Genomic DNA, 13,862 nt, shown 5'->3' with positions numbered 1-13,862 from the left:
ACGATGATCATTTACACATTGCTCATACTCAGACTATTTTCAAGTAACAATCAAAATATAATGCTTCTGATTTTCATGTGTGTTTCTATTTGAAAATTACTACTCACAAGTAATTACGTTGTGGATCATATTGTGGATATGACTGTCATATAGATCATTGATTTTTTGGTGCTTCCTAAAATAGAGTTAGACTGTTTAAATTTCACAAAGGAAGTTTGTATCCTGGGATGAAGACATTTCTTGAGGCTTTTTCTAAAAGTTATCATCTGAGTTACACAGAGTTGTCACAACTGTCAATCATTTTTCTCATCTGAAACTTCAGGGTATTTAACTTTCCAAACCAACATTACTTGCTTGGTAACCAACAACATTAAAATTAACAAACTAGCTTAACCCAGAGCATTTTTTTTACCAAAAACAAGTCCCTAGATATACAGGCCTTGCATGTTATTGACACGTTGACCAATGTTTTTCACTTCTATAGGAGATGGATACACTAAGGAATCGAGCTCAGTTACACTTTCATGTTTTACTTTTTTTCTTCTATATAATTTTGGCTTCCATGTTTTGGACTACTGTCCTAGGTGTAGCCTAGCTCCCCTACCATTGCAGGGTTAAATAAAATATATAGCATGCCTTGTAACAAACAATACCTTTCAGTTTAATTTAAATGTTGGTTACAATCCTGTTCCATTGTGGGATCTTTGATGTATTTGGGAGAATAGTGCTACCTTATTTCCTGTCTTAGACTGTACATTCTAAATAAATTCATGAAAATAGGCACATTGTAGAAGTAACTATATATATATTAATATTACAATATTTGTTAATTTTAGCTAGCATTATAATAGAAAAAAATGTCATTCACAACTGCTATGCTCAACAATGTAATAAGTAATTTTCTTACATTATGGATCCTTTTCTTTTCTCACTAAGTATGAAAGCTATCCAGCCGGAATACTACCCTTCAATCTTCCAAACAGACTCTTGCTTTGAAAAAGACAAGCTGATAAATAGCTTCAATGCAGTGTCTGGGACCTATTGAATTTAAACCCAGTCAACAATCAAACATAGAGTTGAATAAATCACACAAGATTTTTTTTTATTTAAATTAAATGGTTTGGCTTCTCCTTTTGGCAACCTCCTGACAACAACCTGACTCATTGTTACAACAAATACATCAAGTTGGCCAACTCCTTACACAACCTGGTGGAATAAAAGGAGCCAAAACCAAATAAGTCAATTTTGTCACTATCACCACCTCATGTGTAAGTTCTTCATGCCTCTAGAAAGGAGTGCAAAATCTATTCTATAAGAGGTAAATAATATTGCTTAGTCAATGATTTGAAATTGATTAGCCCTTCTCAAACATTTTTACTCATTTGATAGATCCTGACTGTCCATAATTATATATATTTCCAGTAACTTAACATAAAAAAAAAGCAAAGACAAAGTGAGACAGAATCCCTTCAACCATTTACCTGGCAACAAATGTAGTGGACATATTGGAGACATTCACCACATCATTACTCATGAGGTTCACCATAACCTACTTATGACTTTATCATTCCTGGGCAGTAGTCAGCATGATTTATGGCAATATTTATATATGAAAGCTGACCATGACATCTATCTGTATGTATTTTTGTTTTTGCATCCATTGCATTCAAAATGATAGAAAGACCGGTGATAATTTTATGCTGATCTGCTCTGATCTGGAGATGGAAAATACAAGCGCCTATCAATCTGCAAACTTCCCTCAGCAATAGTAATTAACCTATAACTGACCTATTCCTGCAATTGGACTTTGTGGATTTAAAGACACAGACAAGGCCAAGCACATCTTAACAGCAGAAGTAAAAAGAACTGGCATGTATATCTGTCCTTCCACTATACCATGCATTAGATAACAAACCAATTCTGTTACTATAAAATATTATATCATCTGACTAACTATGATCAATACCATAGAAGATGAACTAACATTTCATTCTTTAATTTAAAATATTTTCAACTGTAAACACAACATATAATTTCAATGTAATTAGCAATGCAGCTAAACTGCACTTTTTGGTTGATCTGGAGCTGCACATGAACACAATAAGTAGCATTCAAGAGTCAGGTGTCAGGTCTGAATGTGAAGTGTAATATAGCCAATCTGTGTCACGCCAAATCCAAGAGACCATCCCACATTGCTTCCAGTTCACAATGCCTCCAGCATAATTACAATCTGGCGCAAAGTTACATTTTAAAGGTGCTTAAATGGTCTATTGAACCTCTTGGAAACTTTATGCATGTTGTAGTATTTTTTAAAGTATTGATAGAGAAAAAATATCATACCTATATTCCAGTAGCGTTAAACATTAGTTCCTAGTAGAATAAAGCTCCGTATATGTCAATGACCATATGCACAAAGCTCTATTGTTGCAACTCCTTGAGACCAGTCAGACAAAAGTATAACTCTAGTCTGCAAGCTGAACATCATCACCTAGCATCAGTAGCTGTAACATAACTTCAGCCAAAGAGACGAAGACATATAAAATTTCCTTTTCATCTTTTAAACACTGCCATAAACCTGCTTTCTGAAATTATTCATTTGCACTATGTTCTGTGCTCAGAAGGTCACCTTTAATCCCTCAAGAAGTCCAGCAGCACATTCACACCACACACCCAGATTAAATTATAAAGTATATGCTTTTAGAATTCTACCTACCTTCATGGTTCAATCATCATTTTCTCTAATGACATTAGCAAACATGATTGGTATTCAGTGAAACGAATGTATTGAAGTCTCTAAAGGATGATCAGAAATTCCATATTCTCAAAGAAAATAGAACAAAGTGAAGGCAATGAATTTTCTGAAGATTGGTTGGCAAAAGAACTCTATCATTATCCTTTAGCTTGTAGGACATGAATTCTTATCTAGAAAATCAAAATTAAAATTGCGGTTAATGCCTTTACTTTTTTCTGTAGGTTCAACTTTAACTGAAACATAAGCATCAACACAAGCTTGATAGGCCAAATGGTCTTTTCTTGTGCTGTAAATTCCAAGATGCTGAAAAATTGATTAGCTGATCTCAATAGAACTCTCATACTCAGAGGAAAGCTTACACTCACAGAAACCACAAAACCAGGAAACTGTCATTTCACACTCGTGCAGTGAGCAGTGTTTCTCTGAGTCAAACTTTAGGTTTATTAGCACAGTAGTCTACATCCACAGTGCTATTATTTTCTTTCAATAAGTATCCCAAAAAGGCATTTGAAGAAATTTCTCTCTGATTGCCCAAAATATCTTTGGTTAAATTCCTTCCTTTTGAAGCCAGGTTAAAATGAAAAACCTCACCATGAAAGTAGCAGTAACTGTATCTTATTCCACAGCACTGTCTGTTAATGCACAAGTGTGCATTGCCTTTATTTATTTTAATATGATGAATTACTGAACTCCATTGTGATCCTCCCTTCCCATTATTTTTTCAGCAGTGATAGATTACAACAAAATTAATAAAATTATCTATTAGAGCAGACAGTCTTTGAAGAGCCTCAACTGAATTATAAAATATCCTGCAGTTGGGAACAGAGTAACCTGACTGGTTCATTACATGTTTTAAAACGGGAGTGCCTTCTTTATGCTTCAAATCAGAATATGACAAATTTCATGAGTCTCTTTTTGGGTTTATACTTTCAAGCACTGAAAAATAAGGAAGCTTATCAGGCAAAACTCAGGACAAACAGTTATTTAGCTAATTGTTCTATTTACATGTTATATACAATAAAGAAGTAAAACTGCAGCTGATTTTTTTTCCTGCAGAACTTGTTGGCACAATTTAAGATTACATTAGAAGAATTGTACGGAAACTCTTTATTAGTGTCAGGTTTAAAATACAGCTAACATGTAACATTGAGTTGTAATAAATGCAAATAATCTTTTACAAGTCTCTTCCCCATTGTTTATCTGACTGAATGCAGCCAGATAAGGTAATAGTCAGAATTCTGTAAGATAAACCATGAATGTCTAATGTTAATAATGATATTTTCATATACATGTATACCCTTTCTCACTTTCATTGCTGCTTTTTTTTTACCTTGTCTGAATGTTTACATTGCCTAGAAGCATTGCTCATATAAGTGTCTGTGTAATCTCTTTTGTGTAATCTTTTCCACTCTACTTCTGCCCTACTGAAGCTACCTTGATTATTTTATTTTTTATTTCATGACAGCATTAGAATCTCTACCTGAATATTTTTGTCTTCCTTTCAATACCATTTAGTTCACTATTTTTTCAATTGTTCTTTCTTTTCCTCACCCATTTCTCTTTCTCTAGCAAAACATTACACTTCTCAGCACATTGTAATATTGAAGAGCAGCTGTATGTGAGGACAGGGTATATATTCTCAAGAACCATTGCACCCCTCTTACAGTAAATTCATTGTTGTCTATTACAGCAATGTCTTTCTATTGGAACCATATATCAATAAATAGTAGTCTCTTAAGAGATTTTTGACATATAAAGCTCTTAGTTTTAAATTAAATTTTCTTTCACACTTCAAAATTTTGTGTCATATCAGCATTGTCTCTTTTTTATCCATTTACTTTTCTTTTTCTTTCACTACCTCCATCCTATTTTTCACTTTATAAATTCTAATTTCTATCCTTCCCTGACTGTGATTTTCTCCCTCTGTCAATATATTTTGCTCTACTCCTTCATTAGCTGCATTGTTCATTCTATCCTCTTTCCCTATGATGACTTTTTCTCATTCTACATATTATTCTACCATTATCTCTCACACACTCTCCACACAAAAACACAGTCTCTTGTTTTTCTTTTCCTGATATTGTGTGTGCATCCCTCTGATTTTCTTTCAAACTCACAAATGTGCCCTTGTGTTAACATTCATTCCCTGGCACTTTTCCATCTTCACTGGTCTTCCCCCAGTCAATTTGTAAAGCCTAGTTGGAAGGAAGACTCAATAAACTCCCTGTCTCACTGTGTCCTATGCTGAAACTTGAGCAAATCTAAACCAGAAAATGTAGTGCACTGCCTCTTTAATAATTTAAACCTTGATGCTCAAGGTCATGAAAAGCTATCAATAACAAAAAGAATGTAGTAGAATATTTGTATGCTTAAACTATGAATTAACATTCTAAAAAAGATAAGTTAGACATTGGAAAACTTAATGGACTTCCACAAGTTACAGATCTGCAAGATATTATTTGGAATATATACAATATATATATAATATGCATAGAAATATATATATTTTTTCAGAACAATCTGGAATTTGACAGCCCTAGTGCACTTTAGGGATAGTAATTTAATCTTCGTTTTTACTAACTCATTGTAGTAACATTTCAAGATTTTAAATTTTGGCAGAATAATTTCAATGGGAATAAAAAATCCTGTGCTGTTGGGAAGAGTGTGATTCAATGTAACTAGTAACTATAATGCAATGGTTATGGGGTCATTCATTTGGATGAATATATGCTGAAATGGTTCAGCTATTTTATCAGTAGACTCATAGTTTTCACCATTCATCTTTTGATTAATGGTTACCCACCCACTACCTCTGCCTGACTGCCAGCCTTCTTCCAAGAAAAACTTTGTCTTTCTTGCAAGACAGTCTGCATGGACACCACATGCAGCATTGATTATTTTGCAGTTTTAGCTGAACCTGTTTCTAGAAGTGTTTCAACATCTCCTTGAAAGGTGACACAATTAATCAGTGTAGCATTTACATTTACCAAATACTATTTATAACAATGCCTTCAGTACAGTAAGTGATTATTTCCAATGCTATGGACTATTTTTGCATGCATCTTAACCCAGTGTCATATTGATTTCTGCTTAGCTTTATGCAGAGTTCACTTAGCCCACATGTAAACATAACTATAAACAAAGTCCTGAGTTTTGCAGAAGTAATACTTTGCTAATCTAATTTGTTCCTAATTTAGTCACATGTATAAGACACATTTTTGATCCCTCAGTATATTTCAGGATTCTACTTTATGCCATTCATAACGTTATTTTAAATTTGATTTACAGCATGTTAAATAAATAATATTGGAGAGTTTATAAGTCACTATCTCCTCCATGAAAAATGTGCTTTGTTTGCAGATTAAGAGTTTTGCCATTTTTTCACCACAACAATGTCATGTGGAACGTGATTCATTTAAATGTGATTTATGTCTCACTTTATATCCTTACATACAATCCAAAAAAAGGTTTACCAATAACAATCTTGATGGATATAATGTGCCTTAAAATTGCATTTCCAATCAGACATTTATCCTACTCTTTCAGAAAGGAATGAGTAAATATTTGGATGGGGCAGGATTGAAAGTTACAGGTACAGGTATAAACTGGATATTTCATGGGACTGTGGCTGGGAAAGGGGAAGAAGGAATACTGTGTTAGGGCAAGATTGAATGGTAAAGCTCCAATGAAGAATGGAGGTTATTTGATTACCTTTAGGGATCTGCTATTGTTAACTTTTCCTCTGCAGATTAAGTGGGAGGAGTGGATTCACATTGTACCTAGTCAGTGGAGGGAGTCTGAGCCAAAGAGCCTCACCTGCTTTCTGTTCTCACACTTGTTCAGAGGAAACATGAATGAGTTTGAATTGTGGTGACACGGGTATCTTGGCTATTACACTATGGACATCCCTTCTTGCACATTGGAGATTTACATTATTTACAGCACCTGTGTGATATGCTGATGGTCACCTCAAACTCTGGGTGGGTCCCTCACTGTTATTAGTACTGACAGAAGTGCAGGTCCAGAAATGGAGACATGAATATGAATTTCGTTATCCAGCCAAATGTTTTCACTTGAATTAACAGCTCAACCCCTGGTGAAGTGGTGAGTGCTACGTGAGGATTTGGGGTGAGCGAGTCAACAGATATCATCTCCACTTCTGAACATCATACTAATTAGGTTCTAGTCTGTTTTTTTTAGGACAGGTATTAATCCAACAGTTAAAGTGAGATTCGGGTACCAGGGATTCACATTCGGAGTCACTGCAATGGGCTAAACGCTCTTGTCGGGGGGGAGAGGAAGGGCCTTCATCCTGCTGGGGTTTGGAGGGATCCCTTATCAATGGAGCCTCCCATTAAAATACACGCAAATCACCTGCTGCTCATTCACAGCACAGTAATGTTAAAATGATGCATTTCAAACAGTTGTTGTGTGGGACAAGAAGACCTCGAAATGGATCTGCTTTGTACAGTATATGCGCCGGCCGCACGGTGACCACTCGCACTGGGCACTGCGATGTCCATGGCCAGGAGCGGCTGGGTGCTCAGTGTGTGACCCTGACTCAGCTCCGTCTCACACATCCCAACCTTGGCAACGGCAGCGGGGGAGCTCAGTCATAGTCTGACCCCACTGACTGACACCGTGAGAGTGGACGCAGAGAAGGTGGGGAGAGAGAGAGTGTGGGGAGAGAGTGTGGAGGGAGAGAGTGTGGAGGGATGGGTGCAGGATCGGAGGATTTGTGTCTGTGTGTGTGTTTGTGGGTTAGGGAGGCTGTTGAAGAGAGTGTGTGGATGAGTGTTTGGGGGGGAAGTTTGGGGGTAGCTGACGGAGCACGCGTGTGTCTGACCTGAGTAAAGAGTTCAGTTCCCGGAGGTGAATACGGTAACAGTTGAATCGCTCCTGACTGGCAGCAGGTCATGTGGGAATCATTCCGTACTGGAGATACGGAGGTGACCTTCGAAAGCTTTCAATTTCAGCAAGTAAACAAACAACAACAAAACCTGGTCCTTCACCGGAAACTTGTTGAATACTTGGGAAACATACAAAGTGCCTAACGGTGCTTTTACTCTGAATGCGAGCCAAATCCCCAGAGCTCAAAGCAGCCAGTTGATTGCTCGGGCGATCTGCCATCCTTTGATACAATTTGAATAATTAAGATCATCAGAAAATGAAATGCAGAATGAACACAATGTAAAGTTTGTATTTTTCAGCGCAACAAGTACTTTAGGGGCCGGCGGATAGAAATATTCATCCTCACGGCAGAAAGGGAGTTTAGGCGGGTGAAAGCGATAGGAAAAGTCACAATTCATATTTTATATCCAGTTAGTGAATCTTAAATAATAAAAACCGAAGTGCATTTAAGGAGTTGGAACTGAGCCCCCGGAGGTTTCTGAATCAAACATTCAGATGCAAACACACACGTTGGTGCCGGGACGTGCTGTGTTTCTATAATATTCTGGTGTGAAATGTCCTTATTTTAGGAGTCAGAATTAACCAGAAAAGAAATGTAGTCGATAATCCATGCTATTTTAACTACATCAATTAACTTGAGTCTAACGAGAACGCGGGATAAAATTATCGGACGGTTATCCATATCCCGCCTCTTGTTTTGTTTTGCCTGAAAATGACCATGTCCAATTGATGGAGTTGGGAATCAGACTGTTCACGGCAACAAACGCTTAAAAAAAATGTCTTGCTCGGGGGTGGGGAGGGGAGATGGATTCAATTTGTGGGTTATACTCCGAAAAGGGACTTCCCCCATCTGTACCTGGTTTTAGACTTAAAGACGGGGCTTGGAGAAACTGTGATAAAATGTTCTCTCGATGGCTTGTGTTTGGTCCAATGGATAATCCTAACAGGTAGGGGGGGTTGAACGGGTTGGCACTGTGAGGGGTGAACTGATCTGATGGAGCGATGTTCTTTTATCCGGCTAATTTTAAGACAACTCAATCGGTCAACAGAAGGGAGACGAATCTGGAGAGTGAGGTCTGGAAGGGACTGTGTTATGGACCTGTCCAGTGGGCAGATTGCAGTACTCACATTTCGGTAATGTTCTCCATCTCTGCCGCCGATGACAGGACGGGGAAAGCCACGATGCCGGGCTCAGTGCAGGTGATCCTGGTGCTGCTGCATCTGCACGAAGAAGGGCAGGCGAGAGCCAAGCTGCCAAATCCCAGCACTATCCCCAGCAGCAAACCGACCACAGACTCCCTCAATCTGTCGCCCCAACACCTCGGGTACGAGGAGCCCATCCTCGGCTCGCCTCTCCTGCGCACTCCAGATCGGATGTGATTTCCCAACCGAAAAAGAAAAATATCACAAGGGCGTAAATCCGTGTCTCACAAGACCCCTACCAGCAGTGTGGGAGGGGAGGGGGGGTTAATTTTTTTTTTTAAAAAACGGAATCTGTAATAATCCGTAGATTGCGAATAGACAAGAGAAGCAGTAGCAACTGTGCGGGTTCCCTCTCTACCATCTGCAGCATAGATAGATAAACGATATTTAAACGGTGTCTTAGCTTGTAAATCCCTGGCAAGCAGCTTTTTCTCTCTCTCTCTCTTTCTATATATATATATAGTCTCAGAGGGGCGATCCGAATGTTGAAAACGCTACAAAGAAGCCGCTGGCTACCCTGTGGATCCGCATCCCACTATTTCAGGCTCCGGGAGAGGTGGAGTGAGTGTGTGGTCATTGGGCTCTGGGGCATCCTTCCTGCCGCAGTGGTCAGTCAGTCAGTCAGTCAGTCAGCCCTTGCCACCAACTTCCCCCCAACTGCCTGATGCTGACTGGGATCTGTGCGATCTTCTTTAATTCAACACCCCCACCCCCAACCACCCCCCCCCCTCCCCTACCCACCCTTCCCCCCTCCCCACAAACACCACCTTCTCACCAAAGTATTAGATTTTTTAACATCCAATTCGGGAAGCAGTTCTACATGACGTGGGGCTGACGCACGAAAGGGGATGAAGGAGAATTGTTTTTTTTGGCAAAAACGAAAACTATAAAAGCGAGGGAGAGAGAGAGAGAGGGAGAGAAAAGTGAAGAATGTGTGAAGCGGTGAGATGTGTCGGATGTGAGGTTGTTGTTGGCAGTCAGACTGGGGATTTGCAGCCCAGCCGGGCACCGCAGGAGCTACCCAAATCTCCTGCTCCCAATCAGTTCTCTTCTGCCGGCACAATATTGCCGGTCCTGAAATATCGTGAGCCACACAACCCAACAGACCGAATTATCTGTTACCCCCTCCCCCCCTCCCCCCTCCTCAAGCACCCGCTTCTCATAAACGGTCACAGCTAGGTGTTGTACGTGGGGGGTATGTAATCCGTAAAATAGTCTAACAAAGTCTCCCGTATATAATTCGCATGTGCCAATTTAGACTCTTGTTGCAATAATGCAATCCTTAGTATTTTATCAATTCTCCCAAAACTGCTGCTTGCTGGACTAGAAGTGATCTTAATCGGCAGGGCAACTAGAAACAAACACAGGGACTGGGTACCAGAAGGTTCAAGTCCGTTGGAGAAAGCCGATTTCAAAGGTTTTCTACCAATTTGAATCAGACTGCCCTTAAACTAGTTGTATCTGTATGGATGTGTGTACATATCTGTGTGTCATATCTGTGTGTGTGTGTATATATATATTATAAATACATATATCCTTGTGCATTAATTTTTATACTGCAGTGCTAGAGGCTGTCACGGACAATGTACGATGTAAATAACAGGCAGTCAAATTGCCAAAACTGCTAATATTACACGCAGATATTGAATTACAGCATCGGTCAAAATGATAGTATGAATTCACATCGAGATGCGATCGAATTCCTACATTTAGCTCAATGGTTTATAAATGGTCTCTTAATAAAAGAACATGTCTGAAAGGCGTTGGGGTTATTGCGAACCGTTATTCTTCCTCCCCCCACCCCCCAAGTCTGCGCGGATAATACGAAAAATGAATTTCACCCAAGAGCTCATGTCCTTGTATTACTCCTGCAGCAACAGCATAATGAGACGATTGCGAAACGTTACCCCTCTCTGCCCCCACTCTGTCTCTAATTGCCTCTTAGTCTCTCCACCACCTCCACCACATGTCCCCCACCAACCCCACCCCCCCCCCCCTCCACCCCCTCCTCCGTCTCTCTCTCTCTCTCTCACACGCGCAACTCCCAGTGAATTTTCCCGCAGTGATTTCGCACTTTGCAGCAATCCAACAAACAAGCTCTTTCCCAGTCCCACCGACTCACGAGCTGCTCTGCCACCTACTGGACAAGGGAGCAACTGCAGCTTCCAAAAATAAACCTCACCGCAGCCCCGACCGGCTGCTGTCTGCGGTGCGTCTTTCTGTGCTTTCCCCTTAACCCCCCCTGACAATTTTATTTAAGCTAAACCAAATTGACATATGTACCTACTAAAGATTGAAAATAGGGGAAAAAAAGAAACGAAGTGAAACAAATTCATTGTGTTTTGCACATTTTAAAACCGTAAAAGGACGATTATTAAATATAAATTAACAAATAAAAAGGCTTCCAAATTTGCCAGGCGATATCCGTATTTTAATGTGAATTTTGGAAGGTGCAAATTACAAATAGGAAATGATTTTAAGATGTTTGAATCTGGTTCTCATCTGCCAAGGAAAGAAGCGATATCAGGGCTGCACTGACAGAACTGGACGATTAAACCATGAGGTGTACAAGGTGAGGTTCTGAACCCGCCAAAGTGAAGACAAGGTGCAAATATATAGGTATGATCTCAAATAGCTCAAGACAGCACCAAGTGAATAAATAAGCTACATTTTTCAAGGAAATGAAAATGCAGCAGCTTAACATTAAAAGCTGTGGAAAATAATAATAGCTAAAATGACAATATGAATAACAGTGATTAATAAAATTGCGGAAATCCCATACATGTTATTTTGGGGTCTGCGGAGTATCATCCCCAATTGAGACGGTGTGGTCAGACAATTTCTACTTTGATTTATCCCAGATCCTCCACTAACACCCCCACCATTGTCCTTTGGCATAAACAATGGCATTTCCAATAGAAAAGAAATGGCAGATGGGTTAGCTCTCCCAACAAACACTGCAAACATCTATTGAGTAGATCAAAAAAAAATAGCCTTTTCTGAGACAACAGTTCAGCTATGGAGACGATATTAGGATTGATAAATTTATGGCAACATCGCCCAACTCTGCTCTTGCCTCAGCTCATCTGCTGCTAAAACCCTCCCCCATGCCCTTGCTGCTTCCAGACTGCACTATTCCAACACTCTCCTGGCCAACCTCCCATCTTCCAACACAAACCTGAGCCTACCCAAAACTCTGCTGCCAGTATCCCAAGTCCCGTCCAACCATCAACCCTGTGCTTGCTGACATTGGCTCCTCATCGGCCACACCTCGATTTTAAAATTCTTACCCTTGTATCCCTCCATAGACTTGCCCCTCCATATCGATGTAATGTTCTCCAGCCCTACAACCCTCAGAGATCTCTGTGCTCCTTGAATTCTGCCCTCTTGCTCATTCCTGATCTTAATTGCCCCATTGTTGGCAGCTATGCCTTCTGCTCAACAGCCTTCAACTGTAGAGGCCCTAAATTCTCAAATTCCCTCCCTAAATCTCTCTACCTCTCTACCTGTCTCTTCTCCTTTACGATGTACCTCTTTGACCATGTTTTTGGTCATTTGACCTAATATCTCCTTATGTGGCTCAGCGTTACATTTTGTTTGCTATAGATGTTTTACTGTGCTGGAGGCATTATATAAATGGAAGTTCTTGTTGTTGGTGAACTCAAATTCTTTGACAATAAAATATCATTCAAATAAAGATGTTTAGGCCTGTCACTTCTTACCCTAATAATAAATAGACAGCCATTTCAGTAAAATTGAGTGTCATTGGGACTGCTTCCAGTAGAATCTGAGGAAGATCCAAAAAAAACCTGACCATCTGGCAGCTGTCAAAATGGCATGCAAGTTTGTACTCTGTCTGGCTGATTCAGTGACTCGAAGCTCCTTGTAGCTAAGCATGGGCCAAACATGGAATTGTCACTACCTGGATCGGCATGTACAAGTTTAACATCTGATGGTATTCAATCTAGCACGATGCATTATATCTAGCATAGACAGATAGCTTTTCCAAGGGACTTCTAACAGAAGGTTGCTGTCAATAGCAAAATGGGAGATATATTAAATAATTACTTTGCTCTAATATTTACCAGATCCAGTGGACAAGGTCTTGGAAAGTGCGATTAGAAATGATACAACCACATTTCAAAATAAAAAGATGAAAGTTATTATATAACCTAACCAAATTCGAAGATGATAAAATCCCTGGTCCAAATGGATTGCATTCATATGTTTTAAAGAAATATAGATAAGAGATGGCAGAGACAATACTACACATATTTATTAATTCATTTGAAATAGGTGCAGTGCCAGAGGGCTGGCAGACAGCTAACAATATATCTATATTTAAGAAGGGAGAATAGAAATGTGCAGGGAACTATAGATCAGTCAGCTTAACATTAGTGTTAGGTAAGCTAATAGAAGCCTTAATAAAGGAGAAAATAGAAAAACATTTGGGTGGCTAATTTTGATAAGACCTGAAAACAGGCAAGGGGATTGCAATTAACCTGAACTGGTTGCTTCTGATGAAGGCTGAACACAAACTCTGGGTTGCCTGTTTTTTTTAAATCATTGTGACACGCAGCCACCATTAACCATACTGCTGAGTGGTTGCATTCCTGGGCAGGGGCTCAAGCTAGGAATCCAGCCCCTGGTTGCAGTACTGCAAGAAGTTCAATGAACTCACATGAATAATCAAGGTCATTGAACGTAACTTCAAATGCCATAACCCAGCAAATGCATCACTAGCCTCACACACCACTCAGTGCACCACACCCCCATCACTCAACCACCAATCTCTCTTAATAATGGCCCATACCTTCTCCTCACCCTCACACACATAGCACTGCTGCAAGCCTCACACCCACATCTCCTAGCATGTACACACTGCCGGCTACTCAGCTATATCATACAAACATATCGCACCACACTCATTGACATACATCAATCTCTTTTGCAGGACAAGGGGACACATAACCAGAATCAGCAGGAGGCAGGCACC

At 39.7% G+C, this 13,862-nt stretch overlaps 1 protein-coding gene across 1 annotated transcript in view; it reads right to left on the bottom strand.

The window, feature by feature from the left end:
• The window catches only part of ntrk2a (neurotrophic tyrosine kinase, receptor, type 2a), a 244,533-nt gene extending 235,530 nt beyond the window's left edge, over positions 1-9,003 (bottom strand). The window contains exon 1 of the mRNA XM_041185273.1: positions 8,792-9,003. Within this exon, the coding sequence (XP_041041207.1) occupies positions 8,792-9,003 (212 nt within the window). The remainder of the gene's footprint in view (positions 1-8,791) is intronic.
• Between the last annotated feature and the right edge of the window lie 4,859 nt (positions 9,004-13,862).

This window comes from Carcharodon carcharias, chromosome 4 (genome assembly GCF_017639515.1).
Source record: "Carcharodon carcharias isolate sCarCar2 chromosome 4, sCarCar2.pri, whole genome shotgun sequence".
In the NCBI taxonomy this organism is placed as follows: domain Eukaryota; kingdom Metazoa; phylum Chordata; class Chondrichthyes; order Lamniformes; family Lamnidae; genus Carcharodon; species Carcharodon carcharias.
This window is presented reverse-complemented; position numbering and strand designations above follow the sequence as displayed.